The 16,916-nt window shown below is 42.1% G+C and overlaps 1 protein-coding gene across 1 annotated transcript in view; it reads right to left on the bottom strand.

The window, feature by feature from the left end:
- The window catches only part of LOC143766501 (uncharacterized), a 149,026-nt gene that overhangs the window by 70,830 nt on the left and 61,280 nt on the right, over nucleotides 1-16,916 (bottom strand). The window contains exons 2-6 of the mRNA XM_077254237.1: nucleotides 5,435-5,584; nucleotides 5,126-5,305; nucleotides 4,920-5,043; nucleotides 4,739-4,836; nucleotides 4,450-4,540 (exon numbers count right to left, since the gene is read on the bottom strand). Coding sequence (XP_077110352.1) covers nucleotides 4,450-4,540; nucleotides 4,739-4,836; nucleotides 4,920-5,043; nucleotides 5,126-5,305; nucleotides 5,435-5,512 — 571 coding nt within the window. The 5' untranslated portion in view covers nucleotides 5,513-5,584. The remainder of the gene's footprint in view (nucleotides 1-4,449; nucleotides 4,541-4,738; nucleotides 4,837-4,919; nucleotides 5,044-5,125; nucleotides 5,306-5,434; nucleotides 5,585-16,916) is intronic.

The following is a 16,916-nucleotide window of genomic DNA, read 5'->3' on the forward strand; positions in this document are numbered from 1 at the left end:
CCCGCCTAATGCACGCCTTCCCCTAACACTCAATATAGTATTGTGTATTTTAGAATAAAGTCAGTTGTTGCTGTGACTGTGGCTGACATATAGTCACATGGGCATGCACTGAGATTGAACCAGCTACCTGTCTGACTCATTCTTACCCGGTACCACATGCTTATAGTTTAATTTGGAATGACTGGTGAATGAGAGTTTATTGTCGTTTACGACCCCGACACTCCTAGTTACGATCGATATAGAGTCGCTCTATATCTCAATCAAGCATGGTGATGGCCTGAGAGCAACACGCTTCTTCCTTGTGACGGCTAACTGGGATGGACAATTTTTGGATTTTATTTTGGAACTATTAGAATTTATTTTAACGCACAATTTTTTTGTGTTTAAGGATAAGTTTTTTTTGCAAACACAGGGGATTGCTATGGGCGCGGCATGTGCCCCGTCTTATGCTAATTTATTTTTGGGGTACTGGGAGAAAACCATCTTCCAGGCCGACGGGGCACATGCCGCGGACCAGGTGGTGGGCTGGTTTTGTTACATCGATGATGTACTCATGATTTGGAATGGTGACGAGGCCAGCCTGACCAAGTTTATGCAGGACCTGAACCAAAATTGTTTTAATTTAAAGTTCACATATCTTTGGGATAGAACTCGGATTAATTTTTTGGACATTACTCTCAGTGTGGCCGGTGATGGCTCTATTAAGATAGATCTCTATCGGAAAGAGACATCGGTCAATTCCCTACTTCACGCCTCCTCGGCAAACAATTATTCAGTGATCAAGGCCATTCCAGTTGGCCAATTCTTAAGGAATAGGCGTGTTTGCTCTACGGAGGCCCGCATCGAGGGGCAGTCGGCGACCCTCTCTGATAGGTTTAAGGCCAGGGGGTACAGTCACCGGTGCATTAGGGCACGCTACAAACGGGCTAAACAGACCCGTAGAGAAGACTTATTAATACCATCTAGGAAAACTAGTAGGTCAAGAGATTCTGAGACAAGATTCATTTCTACTGCCAATTGCCGCTGGGATCGGATCCGTGATATTTTGACCAAGCATGGGCCGGTTTTATTGACGGATGGTGTCCTGGCAAAACATTTGTCTCCAGTCCCATGTATGATACAACGCAGGGGAAGGAACCTTACAGATAGTTTGGTGAAGAGCCACTATGTGGCCAAACACAATACTTTTTTGAACAAAGCCAACCCCAAACTTTGCTACTTCCCCTGCGGGTCGTGTGTCACGTGTCCTAACATCCTAAGATGTAGGACTTTTAAATCATCTGATGGGAGCAGGCAATATAAAATCCGTGAATATATTTCTTATAATACCACTTATGTGGTATATTATGCCACCTGTCCCTGCTCCCTTATTTATATCGGTCTTACCTCTAGGGAGTTGAAAGTTAGGACTTGCGAACACGTCCGTGACATTGTGGCTGCAAGGGATGAATTGGATGTTTCCACATTAAAAACTTTGCCGAGACACTTCCGGACGTATCATGGATCCGATCCCAGTGGTTTGGAGGTAAGGGGGATTGATAAAATCCAGGGGGCATCAGGGGTAAAACAACTACTTGCACAATGTGAGTGCAGGTGGATTGTCACCCTTGACACTATGTCCCCCAAGGGATTAAACGAACAATTAAGTTTTGTCCCCTTCTTATGATATATTGTCCCGGGCTTGGGATTAAAATTGTCATGTTCCACTTCCTCTTCGCCCTCTGTTGTGTGACTTCGGTTCAGATTGATAGTATGGATGTAATTTCTATACTAGTGTTTATCTGGCTATATCCTCTCCCCATTGATTCTCCTTTATGCTCTTGATTTTATTATTTATATTGTTTTTAATTTTTGTTTGTTTTGTTCCATAGTTATTACAGTTATATGGGGTCGCAATACCGGTTTTTGCCTATCACTATGAGACCAGTCTGTCGGATTGTTTGGGCTTACACTCATTTATGGATGAAAAGAATTCTTCTATCGCGTCATCAATTATGTATTATTATTATGGTGATTTTCCTATTTATGCACCTTTATGCACATGTGCACTTTATGGGCAAATTTTTTAACCTATTGCCTGTTTTTCACTTTAGTTATCCTATGTATTGTCCATTATATCGTTATTAGGTTAAGGCTTGTTGCCTTTTTACTCTTCTAAGTATTCACGGTGGTATCTCTGAGTTGCATCACTCGGATTTCTATTATCCCCGACAAGATGGCGACTTCTATGGTCTTCGGTGGGATGGCTGCAGGCTGTGCGCACGCGCGTCTCGGATCCCTCACTTCTTTGTTCCCAGGCAGCTATCAATTGCAGCTGCGCGCGCATACTATGTGATGTCAATTGTCGGACTTCCGCCCTATGCGCGCGCTGCTTTGATGGCCGCCGGAGACACTGGAGCTTGGTCCTAGGGGCGCGTGCGCTGACAAGCCGAGTACATTTCCGGTATGTACCCGATTTAAACCTGTGAGAGCGATCAATAGTCAAATCCCTTTTGAGAAAGCTGACCGCGAAATGTGTGTCAGGGGGCCGCTTGTGGAACAGGGAGAATCATCCATACATATGGGTAAGAGCATGATGTCATTATATGATTGTTATTATGTTAGTATGCACTATGGCACTTTACTCCATGGACATACATAGGATTATAGGATCTACCTCATAAGTCTCTATTACTTTGATGCATCATAAGCAGCACCAGGGATGTAATGTATTTCTCCTTTTGCTCCTCAGCATACCATATGTTTCCTCCACACCTTGTTTGAGCATATGTGCTATTATTGTATTTGTAATTCGACACTATGGGTCATAATAAAATGTATATTTTATTAATATGATTGTTGGGATGTTTATACTCCGTTCTCTTGTTCAATATGTATTTTGGAGTTTCCTGATTTGTCCTACAGATTTGGACAGTAATACTGGGAGAGGTATACTAATCTACTCTTGGCCACAAATTGACTATAGGTTTTTTGAGTTTTGTATTGAGTATAAAGGAAGGGACCTGACACTATCTGTAGGTTACTGTGCACAATCCTGCTGACAGGTTCCCTTTAAATTTAGATTTCAGGTATTTGGAAGAGGAGATGGAGAGCTTTTTATAAGACTATCAGGGAGTTACAGACTCACATAAGTGATGCAGAGCGATCCCACCACAATCAAATTATCATACAGAATGAACAGGTAAAAAAAAGGCATAGAATAAAAAAAGTTACATTCCCAACAACAACGTATGTACGAGGGGAGAACTCCGACAGTAAACCAGAGCTGCACTAATTTATGGTGGACTATTGGAGCTACTGTGAGTCCTGACCAGAAGAGTAGAGAAAGTATTAGCGCCCCCATTTCATTAGAGATTGTGCAGTAATCTGAATTCCTTAGGATCGAAAACCTAATGTCATTTATGAGGTGGAGTGAATCCATGACACCAGGACTCGAGCCAACATATCTCCTGCAGGCGTGAATAAATGTATATTACAGCCATCAGCTACTCACAGCTTAGAGATATAACATGGCACAGGTGTAATGATTTTTATGTAGTTTATCACAATCTTCCTTGAAATTAGTTAGTTTTAATACAAATTGAAAACTCAGGATAAAGGGAAACTCTGTTGTTACTGTACAGAAATTCACACTTGGCCTCACTGCACATTTAGGCTATGTGCACACGTTCCAGATTTTTTGCGTCTTTTCGCTATAAAAACGCGATAAAAACGCTTAAAAAACGCATCCATATGCATCCCATCATTTATTATGCATTCCGCAATTGTTGAGCATATGTTGAGTTTTTTCCGAGAAAAAAACGCATCACAGTAAAAAACGCAGCATGTTCATTAATTTTGCAGATTTTTTGAGGATTTCCCACTATATTATTGCATTGCTCCGGAGAAAAAAAAGTGAAAAATCGGCAAAAAAACGTGCAAGAAATCCTGACGTGTGCACATTGCTTTTATGATCGACAACATTAAGGCTAAGTTTGGCCAGAAAGACTGGACCTGGTCTTGTAGGGACCATATGAGCACATTCAGCAGCTCAGAAGGGAGAGAAGGGAGATTCATCCAATAAGATAACAGGGTTCTAGGAAGCCAACAGCATCATTACCCTCCGCTTTCTCTTACAGACCCATCATAATACTTTTTTAAGTGATTTTCTAACTTGTGAGCACATTCTACGTACGCTGTCATTTGGCTTTGTAGTTTATTGATCTGGGCAGGAAAGGGTTAGTGTCATCTAATCCCAGGAGGTAGGTGGATTCTCCAGGTTGTAAGTTCTATAGAAAAGGGCTTTCAATGTCCAAAGTCATTAGAACAGTTTTGGGTGGAGCAGAATGGTCGGGAGGCAAAATGGTGATCATGGTAATACAGCCGGACTACACCACCGATAAAGCAGCCACAGCCGGTGACTGAGAACAATCTGTGACTTCTCTGCATTTAGTGGTGGTTACTACTCACCTGGATAATCATATGTAGGAATCTCTTCTTTACACCCCTCATCACCCATCACATATGTCTCTGTAGTATTAATATGGGTCAGATCTTCACCCTGAAACAAATATTGTAAAAGTCACAGACAGATGGAGAAGTCACATCTATGATCAGCTCTAATCCTGCCATCTCCACCGTTCTCATTACACAAGTATAAAACATATAATACTGGAGGATAAAGCAACACTGAACACAAGACCTTCACAGCCGTCTACACATCATAGGGGAGATCTCATGACACCTTCTCTCCATCTACCTGATGATCCTGAGGAACATCGAGATCTTCTTGTTTACAGTCCTGTGGAAGAAGAGGACGGGGACATCTCTCTGATGTTGTCCTCTTACTGGATAGATCTGGAGGAAACACATACAGGGACTGAATTCATTCTTTACATACAGATAATTATAGGCTGTGTGTATTTAGTCCTGTCTATTACCTGGTGATGTGAGGGGCAGGGGAATCTCCATTATGACGTCCTTGTACAGATCTTTGTGTCCTTCTAAATACTCCCACTCCTCCATGGAGAAATAGACGGCGACATCCTGACACCTTATAGGAACCTGACACATACAATGATACCGTCATCCCCCGATCCCTTCATAGCGTTACTGTATAATGCCCCAGCATTCCCAGCAGTGTCACCTCTCCAGTCAGCAGCTCAATCATCTTGTAGGTGAGTTCTAGGATCTTCTGGTCATTGATGTCCTCATGTATCAGGGGGTGAGGTGGAGGCCCCGTGATTGGGCTCAGGGGTCTTCCCCATCCCTCAGACACAGGGTCCTGACAGCGCTCACTAGAGGTCTTCTTCACTACTGTGTAATCCTGGTTATGGAGAGACACATTAATAAATCTCACTACAGACATTTCCAGAGTCCTCACCTCTCCAGTTCTGTCCATCTGTTATTCCCATAGATAAGAATGATGTAATGTGACGTCATCAGAATCTCTCACCTCTCCAGTAAGCTGGAAGAGGATCTCTAGGGTGAGGTGTAATATCCTCTCCGCCATCTTGTCTCTGTCCATATCCATCCTTAATGGATAAATCAGGAAAATTCTCTTCTATAGAAGATCTTCACTGAGAGGATCCGATATTGTAGAGACCTGAATGAGAAGAAGATGAGCCGATGTAACATCATAAAATCCTGTGTAATAATACAATTACTGGAGATAATAAGGGAAACATATGAGGAGATTTATTATTTTACAGTATTTAGTTTCTTCTTTACATCTACTAATAACACCTATATATTTAGGCCACAGACAACAAGCAGTTTCTCCCTTGGAGTCGGCAGCTGAAAACGTTCCTCATAGACTCATCTTCCATAACGCTAATTCTCGTCTCATTTACCGACCCTGGAATCGGCATTAGTAATACTGCAGGAGATATTCATTACACGTGACAGGAGAAATAACGACTCCATGATGAGGACGACATCTTCATCTTGTACTAAGGCACTGTCATGTATCAAGAATGGGGATAAGTGAAGATTTATTATCTAGTGGCTTAGGTGGTAGAATATTGTGTGGGGGAATGGAGGAACTGTGGGAACATTACACTGTGTGGAGGTCCCGTACTATGAGAGTAATACATGTTTCCTTGGTTCCCGTCTTTCACAGTTGGGTCGTTTGTATCTATCAGCGGAAAATGAACAAAACCATTGTGATTTACATAGTTACATAGTTATTAAGGTTGAAGGAAGACTGTAAGTCCATCTAGTTCAACCCATAACCTAACCTAACATGCCCTAACATGTTGATCCAGGGGAAGGCAAAAAAACCCATGTGGCAAAGAGTAACTCCACCATGGGGAAAAAAATTCCTTCCCGACTCCACATACGGCAATCAGACTAGTTCCCTGGATCAACGCCTTATCAAGGAATCTAGTGTATATACCCTGTAACATTATACTTTTCCAGAAAGGTATCCAGTCCCCTCTTAAATTTAATTAATGAATCACTCATTACAACATCATACGGCAGAGAGTTCCATAGTCTCACTGCTCTTACAGTAAAGAATCCGCGTCTGTTATTATGCTTAAACCTTCTTTCCTCCAGACGTAGAGGATGCCCCTTTGTCCCTGTCTCAGGTCTATGATTAAAAAGATCATCAGAAAGGTCTTTGTACTGTCCCCTCATATATTTATACATTAAAATAAGATCACCCCTTAGTCTTCGTTTTTCCAAACTAAATAGCCCCAAGTGTAATAACCTATCTTGGTATTGCAGACCCCCCAGTCCTCTAATAACCTTGGTTGCTCTTCTCTGCACCCGCTCCAGTTCAGCTATGTCTTTCTTATACACCGGAGACCAGAACTGTGCACAGTATTCTAAGTGTGGTCGAACTAGTGACTTGTATAGAGGTAAAATTATGTTCTCCTCATGAGCATCTATGCCTCTTTTAATACATCCCATTATTTTATTTGCCTTTGTAGCAGCTGCCTGACACTGGCCACTGAATATGAGTTTGTCATCCACCCATACACCCAGGTCTTTTTCATTGACGGTTTTGCCCAGAGTTTTAGAATTAAGCACATAGTTATACATCTTATTACTTCTACCCAAGTGCATGACCTTACATTTATCCCCATTAAAGCTCATTTGCCATTTATCAGCCCAAGCTTCTAGTTTACATAAATCATCCTGTAATATAAAATTGTCCTCCCCTGTATTGATTACCCTGCAGAGTTTAGTGTCATCTGCAAATATTGAAATTCTACTCTGAATGCCCCCTACAAGGTCATTAATAAATATGTTAAAAAGAAGAGGGCCCAATACTGACCCCTGTGGTACCCCACTGCTAACCGTGACCCAGTCCGAGTGTGCTCCATTAATAACCACCCTTTGTTTCCTATCCCTGAGCCAGCTCTCAACCCACTTACACATATTTTCCCCTATCCCCATTACTCTCATTTTATGTAACAACCTTTTGTGTGGCACCGTATCAAAAGCTTTGGAAAAGTCCATATATACTACGTCCACTGGGTTCCCTTGGTCCAGTCCTGAACTTGCCTCTTCATAGAAGCTGATCAAATTAGTCTGACATGAACGGTCCCTAGTAAACCCGTGCTGATACTGGGTCATGAGGTTATTCCTCTGCAGATACTCCAGCATAGCATCCCTTAGAATGCCCTCCAGGATTTTACCCACAGTAGAGGTTAAGCTTACTGGCCTATAATTACCGAGTTCAGTTTTTGCCCCTTTTTTGAATACTGGCACCACATTTGCTATACGCCAGTCCTGTGGTACAGACCCTGTTATTATGGAGTCTTTAAAGATTAAAAATAATGATCTATCAATGACTGTACTTAGTTCCTGCAGTACTCGGGGGTGTATCCCATCCGGGCCCGGAGATTTGTCAATTTTAGTTATTTTTAGACGCCGCTGTACTTCCTGCTGGGTTAAGCAGGTGACATTTAATGGGGAATTTTTATCACTAGTCATTTTGTCTTCCATGGGATTTTCTTTTGTAAATACTGATGATAAAAGTCATTTAGCATATTGGCTTTTTCCTCATCCTCATCCACCATTTCACCCAGACTATTTTTAAGGGGGCCAACACTGTCATTTTTTAGTTTCTTACTAATTATATAGTTAAAGAATATTTTTGGATTATTTTTACTCTCTCTGGCAATGAGTCTCTCTGTCTCAATCTTTGCTGCCTTGATTTGCTTTTTACAGAATTTATTTAATTTTCTGTATTTATTTAATGCCTCCTCACTACCTACTTCCTTTAATTCTCTAAATGCTTTCTTTTTGTCCCTTATTGCGCCCCTTACAGCTCTATTTAGCCATATTGGTTTCCTCCTATTTCTAGTATGTTTATTCCCTTACGGTATATACTGTGCACAGGTCCTATCCAGGATGCTAATAAACGTCTCCCATTTTCTTTGTGTTTGATTCTTATAAGGAGACAACACAAACCCCCCTAAATATAACATTTTATAACAACCCCACAATCTGTGACCCTTCAGGGTAAATCGCTCTCTCACCATTGGATTAGAGCTGATACTATGAAGCTAAAGTGACTAAACAGACTTTCTGTCACCTCCATAAAGGGGCACTTTTCCGTGTTTGTCAGAACTGTCCGAGGATTATTAGAGGTGATAGTTTCCCCCCAATTAGAAGGGACACCTGTGGATATTGGGGTCTTTACCTGCTACAGTTCTGGTGTGTGGAGCCTCTACCTGCAGAGCCGCACAGGACCTGTAATGAGGTCACAGGAGGGGAGGAGTCAGGGTCACATGATCAGGGGCCTCAGTGTATGCAGGACTCTGCTGTGCTGGTTGTCATGGTGCCGGATGAGGGGAAGTTTATGTGTGGGGTCAGGAGGGGTTTACAGTGTGGATGTAGGAGAGCTGTGTGTACGAGGTGTATGTAGCGGAGCCGCGTGTCAATGAGATGTACTGAGCACAGCCGTGTGTGTACGAGGTGTACGGAGCGGAGCCGTGTGAGTACGAGGTGTACGGAGCGGAGCCGTGTGAGTACGAGGTGTACGGAGAGAAGCAATGTGTGTGTGGGGTGTATAGAGCAGATCCGTGTGGTTACGAGGTGCATGTAGCAGAGCCGTGTGGTTACGAGGTGTATGTAGTGGAGCCGTGTGGTTACGAGGTGTATGTAGTGGAGCCGTGTGTGTACGGAGCCGAGCTTTGTTCAATGTTTTGGTTCGTTTAATAAGTAGATTTTGTATAAAACAATGATTTGATCCATCTGAATATCACATATTTTGTTCTCCAATATTTCCTCTCTATTTTTCCCATCGGAGTATTATTGTCTTGTGTCTTTTTCCTTCTTCCTAATATTATACTTTGCTCCGCACAAGGGGTCTTGCTAAAGACTATGGACTGCAAAGCCCAGGAACAGTCTTGGCTCGGACACGTAAATCCAGTTTCCAATAACAAACCAACAACAACTGGTGGCTGTGGGGCTCAGAGTATGAAGGATTTTAACGTTTTGATAGAACAATCTACTCTTTATATGAACCAAAACCTGGAGGAACAAAGTTTTCCTGGAAATGATCTTCCCCAACAACTAATCCTAAGAGGATTGCGGATACGTGTGAGACCTTCTCTTATTGAGGACCAGGAGTTCATCAATAATTAGGAAATATTTGCAATAACAGCTCAAAGAAAATCATGGAACTTTCATTAAGTTTTATAGCAAGACCCTATTAAATATTGAACACCAACTGGATGAAGCATTTACAGTGACAGGTAAAAGTTTGGGCACCCCTGGTCAAAATTAGTTATTGTGAACAATTAAGCAAGTTGAAGATGGAAGGATCTCTAAATCTCTAAAAGGCCTGAAGTTAAAGATATCACATTTCCTTTGTATTTTAGGCAAAAAATACATTATATATTGTCATTTTTTAAATTTAAAAATTACAAAAAGGAAAATAGACCAATGCCTATAGGGTGTGGGTACCCTTGAAGATTTGTCTGCTCAGATAACTTTGAGCAAGGTTTCAGACCTTAATTAGCCTGTTAGGGTCATGGCTTGTTAACTATCATTTTTAGGATTAGGAAAGGCCAGGTGATGCAAATTTCCCAGCCTTGTAAAACCCAGCCTCCTCCAACCTTGTGCCAAAAAACAGCAGCCTTGGGTTCTTCTAAGCAGCTGGCTAGCACTCTGAAAATTAAAATGGTGGAGGCTCTCAAAACAGGAGAAGGCTGTTAGAAAATAGCAAAGCGGTTTCTTCAAGTTGCCATTTCCTTAGTTCGAAATGTAATTAAGAAATGGCATTTAACAGATACAATGGAGGTCAAGGTACGGTCTGAAAGACCAAGCAAAATTTCAGAGAGAGCTGTTTGTAGGATTGCTAGAAACGCAAATCTGCACCTCGCTTGACTGTAAAAGACCTCCAGAAAGATTTAGCAGACTCCGATGTTGTGGTACATTGTTCTACTGTTCAGAGACACAACTGCACAAATATAGCCTTCATGGAAGAGTCATCACAAAAAAAAAACCTCTCCTGCGTCCTCACCATAAAATTCAGAATCAAAAGTATGCAAAAAAAACCATCTAAACAAGCCTGATGCATTTTGGATACAAGTTCTGTGGACCGATAAGGTTAAAATAGAACTATTTGGCCTCAATGATCAAAGGTATGTGTGGAGAGAAAGGGCACAGAATTTCAGGAAAAGAACCCAACCATGACTGGGGTGGATCAATAATGCTTTGGGTTGTGTTGCAGCCAATAGCACGAGGAACATTTTCCGAGTAGAGGGTATAATGGATTCAATGAAATTTCAACAAATTATTCATGAAAACATAACACCATCTGTAACAAAGCTAAAGGTGAAAAGAGGATGACTTCTACAAATGGATAATGATCCTAAACACGTCACAATCCACAATAGACTACCTCAAATGGCACAAGCTGAAGCTTTTACAATGGCCCTCAAAGTCCCCTGATGTGAACATCATTGAAAATCTGTGGCTAGACCTCAAAATAGCAGAGGATGTAAGACGACCCAGGAATCTCACAGAACTGGAAATGGTTTCCAAGGAAAATTGGATGAAAATACCTTAAAAAAAAAGAAAGACTCTTGTCTGGCAACAAAATGCATTTACAACCTGTGATACTTGCAAAAGGGGGTGTTACTAGTTACTAACCATTCAGGGTGCCTAAACACTTGCATCAGCCCATTTTATATATATACAATACCGTTCCAAAGTTTAGGGTCACTTAGAAATTTCCTTATTTTTGAAAGAAAATCACAGTTTTTTCCAATGAAGCTAACATTAAATGATTCAGAAATACACTCTATACATTGTTAATGTGGTAAATGACTATTCTAGCTGCAAACTTCTGGTTTGTAAGGCAATATCTTCATAGATGTATAGAGGCCCATTTCCAACAACCATCACTACAGTGTTCTTATGGTACTTTGTGTTTGCTAAATGTGTAAGAAGGCTAATGGATGGTTAGAATACCCTTGAAAACCCTTGTGCAAGTATATTAGCACAGCTGAAAACAGTTTGGCTGATTAGAGAACCTATAAACCTGACCTTCCTTTGAGCTAGTTCAGAATCTGGAGTAGTACATTTGTTGGTTCCATTAAACTCTCAAAATGGCCAGAAAAAAAGAACTTTCATATGAAACTTGCCAGTCTACTCTTGTTCTTAGAAATGAAGACTATTCCATGGGAGAAATTGCCAAGAAACTGAAGATTTCCTACAATGGTGTGTACTACTCCCTTCAGAGGAGAGCACAAACAGGCTCTAACCAGCGTGGAAAGAGAAGTGGGAGGCCCCGCTGCACAACTGAGCAACAAGACAAGTACATTAGAATCTGCAGTTTGAGAAATCTATGCCTCACAGGTCCTCAACTGGCAGCTTCATTAAATAGTACACGCAAAATGCCAGTGTCAACGTCTACAGTGAAGAGGCGACTCCGGGATGCTGGCCTTCAGGGCAAAGTGGTAAAGAAAAAGCCACATCTGAGACTGGCTAATAAAAGGAAAAGATTAATATGGGCAAAATAACACAGACATTGTTGACAGAGGAAGATTGGAAAAAAAGTGTTATGGACGAACGAATCCAAGTTTGAGGAGTTTCGATCACACAGAAGAACATTTGTGAGACGCAGAACAACTGAAAAGATGCTGGAAGAGTGCCTGACGCCATCTGTCCAGCATGGTGGAGGTAATGTGATGGTTTGGGGTTGCTTTGGTGCTGGTAAAGTGGGAGATTTGAACAAGGTAAAAGGGATTTTGAATAAGGAAGGCTATCACTCCATTTTGCAACGCCATGCCAACCCCTGTGGACAGCGCTTGATTGGAGCCAATTTCATCCTACAACAGGACAATGACCCAAAGCACACCTCCAAATTATTCAAGAACTATTTAGGGAAGAAGCAAGCAGCTGGTATTCTATCTGTAATGGAGTGGCCAGCACAGTCACCAGATCTCAACACCATTGAGCTGTTGTGGGAGCAGCTTGACTGTATGGTACCAAAAAAGTGCCCATCAAGCCAAACCAACTTGTGGGAGGGGCTTCTGGAAGCATGGGGGGAAATTTCTCCAGATTACCTCAGCAAATTAACTGCTAGAATGCCAAAGGTCTGCAATGCTGTAATTGCTGCAAAGGGAGCATTCTTTGACGAAAGCAAAGTTTGAAGCAGAAAATTATTATTTCAAATAAAAATCTTTTTTTCAAACCTTGTCAATGTCTGGACTAGATTTTCAATTCATATGGCAACTCTTTTGATTAATAGAGTTTATAGTAGGCCCCATACCTATGGATAACAGATAAGTATATAAAGAAGAAATAAATCCTTGGGGACCTTGCGAATTGAGAATTCCTATTAAGGGTAAAGATGAAATAGCTCGACCTGCACCCACATTCCGCATGTGCGATTGGAAAGCTGATCTTAGCTGTAGATAACGGAAGAATTGAGATATCGGGATGTTATAAGTGTTTTGTATTTGTTCAAAGGATATGAAGACCCCCTGGTTATGTACATTACCCACCGAGAGAAGATAGCAGAGAGCAGATGGCTTTCAGAGTTAGGTAAAAAACCATTGGGCATCCATTTATTTATCGCCTTTGCTTGCCTGGCAAGATAATATAGGTAAAAGTCCGGCAGAGCCGCCCCACCCCCCTGCTTCAGTCTCTGCAGAGCAGATAGCTGAAGTTTAGGCCTAGCCTTCCCCCATATAAAGGACGTAATTAAGGAGTTTAAAGTTGCAAAGAGGGATTTAGGTATTGGCACAGCACTATGTTGGAAGCAATAGCTTAACTTGGGGAGTAATATCATTTTGATTAGATTAATACGACCGGCAACAAAGAGCGGGAGTTTGTCCCAGGTTGCAAATTTAGATTTGACCAGATCCAATAATGGGTAAATATTAAGTTGCAAATCCAACTGACTATACTGAGACATGTGGATACCTAGATATTTAAAGTTAGAAACAATGGGCAGCGGCGAGAGAGTTTCAAGACATGACATTGGGGTATGAGAAAGGGGCATCAGAGCAGATTTATCCCAGTTTATATAAAGACCGGAGAATTTACTAAATTTATCTATAGTCGTTATTACTTGCGGCAGCGTTTTTTCTGTTTTATCCATGAATATCACCATATCATCAGCATAAAGACCAATAATGTCCACTCGATCCGCGATATGTATGCCCTTAATATTAATGGAAGATCGTATACATATTGCCAAAGCCTCTATCGCTTGGGCAAATAGAGCCGGGGATAGAGGACATCCCTGACGAGTTCCCCTGTGCAAGGAAAAAGGCTCAGAAATAGACTTATTCACAACCATACGTGCCCTGGGTTTCATATATAATATATCTATCCCTCTCAGAAATTTCTCCCCAAAACCGTATTTCCGCAAACATGCAGAGAGAAAGGGCCACTCAAGAGAATCAAAAGCCTTAGCCGCGTCCAGTGATGCCAGTGCCCAATTATTATCTGGTTCTAGAGAGCTGTATTGAATGACTGACTGAACCCGCCTGACATTGATGGAAGTGCTTTTTCCAGACATAAAACCCGTTTGGTCTGGATGTATAAGGTCCAGTATAATCGTATTCAGCCTAGTAGCCAGAATTTTAGTAAAAATTTTATAATCTACGTTTACTAGGGATATGGGTCGATACGATCCACAGTCCAAAGGGTCCTTCCCCTCTTTCCTAAGCACAATAATGTTTGCATCATAGAATGTTTCGGGTATAGACCCTCTCTCCCATATTCCCCTAAGTACCTTCAATAAAAGTGGTGCCAGTTTATCTCGATATTTCCTATACAGCTCAATAGGAAACCCATCAGGTCCCGGGGCCTTCCCAGTAGCCATATCTGCTATAGCGTGTTCTACTTCCTCCAAAGTAAACTCGGCATCCATAAAGGCCCGCTGGGTTGGGGTTAATGAGGGAAACACTATATCTGATAAGTAATCTAAACATTCAGAAACATCAAGAGCACTACTAGATTCATATAATGATTTATAGTAATCATGAAAACACCGAAGTATCTCATCAGTGGAAGATACTAATGAGCCATCAGGTGCACAAATCTGCAGTATTGTGTTAGAGGCATTATGTTGGCGTACTAAGAAAGCCAGAAGCGTGCTGGCCTGATTCCCCAGTTCAAAGTAGGATTGACGGGTAAAAAATAATTTGCGTTTCGACTTAACGTCTGCGTGCTGAGCATAAGCCATTCAACCCTGTTACCGCTAGTTTGATTAGCTATATATGCAGCTTCCGAGTTTTTCAATTGCTGCTCTATCTCGTCATCCTCCCTTGCTGTTATCCTTTTGATATAAGAGATTGTGGAGGACAAGCATCCTCTTAAGTATGCCTTTAGGGTATCCCAGAATAGGCCAAGATTTTGGGGTTCTGGATGAGTTGAAATGAAACAGTTTAACTGGTCGACCGTCCTGTCACTGGAATCTATTAATTTTCAGGGGCTCATTTTTGTGGTTAAAAAATAGGATTTTTTATTTTCACGCCCAGGCATTATAAACTTTAGTGAAACATTTGGGGGTTCAAAGTTCTCCCCACACATCTAGATAAGTTCCTTAGAGGGACTAGTTTCCAAAATGGGGTCACTTGTGGGGGGTTTCTACTGTTTAGGCACATCAGGGGCTCTGCAAACGGAACATGACGCCCGCAGACCATTCCATCAAAGTCTGCATTCCAAAACGTCACTACTTTCCTTTCGAGCCCCGACGTGTGCCCAAACAGTAGTTTTCTCCCACATATGGGGTATCAGCGTACTCAGGACAAATTGGACAACAACCTTTGGGGTTCAATTTCCCTTGTTACCCTTGGGAAAATTAAAAATTGGGGACTAAAATAACATTTTTGTGGTTAAAAAATAGGATTCTTTATTTTCACGCTCGGGCATTATAAACTTTAGTGAAACATCTGGGTGTTCAAAATTCTCACCACACACGTAGATAAGTTCCTTAGGGGGACTAGTTTCCAAAATGGGGTCACTTGTGGGGGGTTTCTACTGTTTAGGCACATCAGGGTCTCTGCAAAAGGAACATGATATGCGCAGACCATTCTATCGAAGTCTGCATTCCAAAACGTCATTACTTACCTTCTGAGCCCCTGTGAAGGAAACTGGTTCCTCCCACGTCACCAATCCATGACGTAACTACACAGGCACAGCTCTCCGGCGCCCCCTTTGTCTCTCAGGTCAATAAGGGACCTGCACCTAGAGCAAATGGCCGCCGGGGAGACTGCCCTGTTACCCACGCTGGGTATTCTAAGATTCACAATCAGAATAAAAGGATCAGCCCAAAATTAATTTATGGTTTAATTGCCTTAAGATAATTACAAGAAATATACAGTTAAAATATACCAAGAGTTACAGTCAGAGTAAAATATAACAATAATAGCACAAGGCTTAGAGGTATAAAGCTGGAGGTCAATTTACCAGCTTGAAGGTCGCTTGTGGAGGCCGGGGAGCTCTGCGTTCCACAGGTATAAGACTTCTAGTTGCCGAGCAGCCCCCAAAAAGCATGTGCTTGCTCCCCTCTGGCTGGCATATGCCCTGTTCCTTATTTCATCATAATCTTCTGTTGTGTCTGACTCTCCATGTGTCCTCAGCTCTTAATCCTTCTGTGTCCCTCCCCCCTGTACCTGGGTGGGCTAAGAATCTCCACCCTTCAGCTTCCCTGCAGAATCTATTCCCAATAACTAATAAATGGAATAAGTTCTCACAGGATGATCGGATCAGTACACGGGTGGTACCAGCGCATGTGGTTTGTTCTGCCGGTCGTAAAGGGACCAAACCTGGACCCATTCGATCACTGTGGGAGGCTGATCTCTATATCTCAGTTTCCAGAACTCTCACTGACCCAGGAGGTTCACTGTCAGATGCGCAATTTCTTCAGGACTATGAGGATATTTTTTGAGCCTGTACCTCGGAAGATGCGTCCATAATTCACAATTTCATGTTGTAGATGGTCCGGCTGGGAAGACAATAGCCGTGTCCTCCTGTAGCCACCTGACATATATGCTTTAATTGAGCCCCCAGGCACCTCCTTGCTCCCTGCTGGTGTGGCTTCCTCATTCCATCTTTGAAGTGCCATCTGCCTGCTACACTGGTCTAGTCCATTACAATACTAAAGGGTCTTCATTCAGGTAGGAAAAAGGTGGTGGCTAGGAGTGCTCATGTCCTTGCAGACGTGTGACAAGGTGAATTCTGATATGAGACAAAATGGAGTCAGACCAATCTCAGATAGGAGGCCAGCTGTTGTGAATTCCGTTCTTGGTCTCCCTCCGGTGGTTGTAAATGGCACTTTTGTGAATTCTGCCCTTGGGCTCCCTCTGGTGGTTTTGAGTGGAACTGCTGCTCCTTGGGTTTAGCATTAGCAGCTGCTTCCACTGATCGTCTCTCCTGGCTCTGCTATTTAACCTGGCTCTGGGCTTCAGCCAGTGCCAGCTGTCAATGTTTCTTGGTTGGATTCAGATCTCTCC

This window comes from Ranitomeya variabilis, chromosome 4 (assembly GCF_051348905.1).
Source record: "Ranitomeya variabilis isolate aRanVar5 chromosome 4, aRanVar5.hap1, whole genome shotgun sequence".
Taxonomy (NCBI): Eukaryota; Metazoa; Chordata; class Amphibia; order Anura; family Dendrobatidae; genus Ranitomeya; species Ranitomeya variabilis.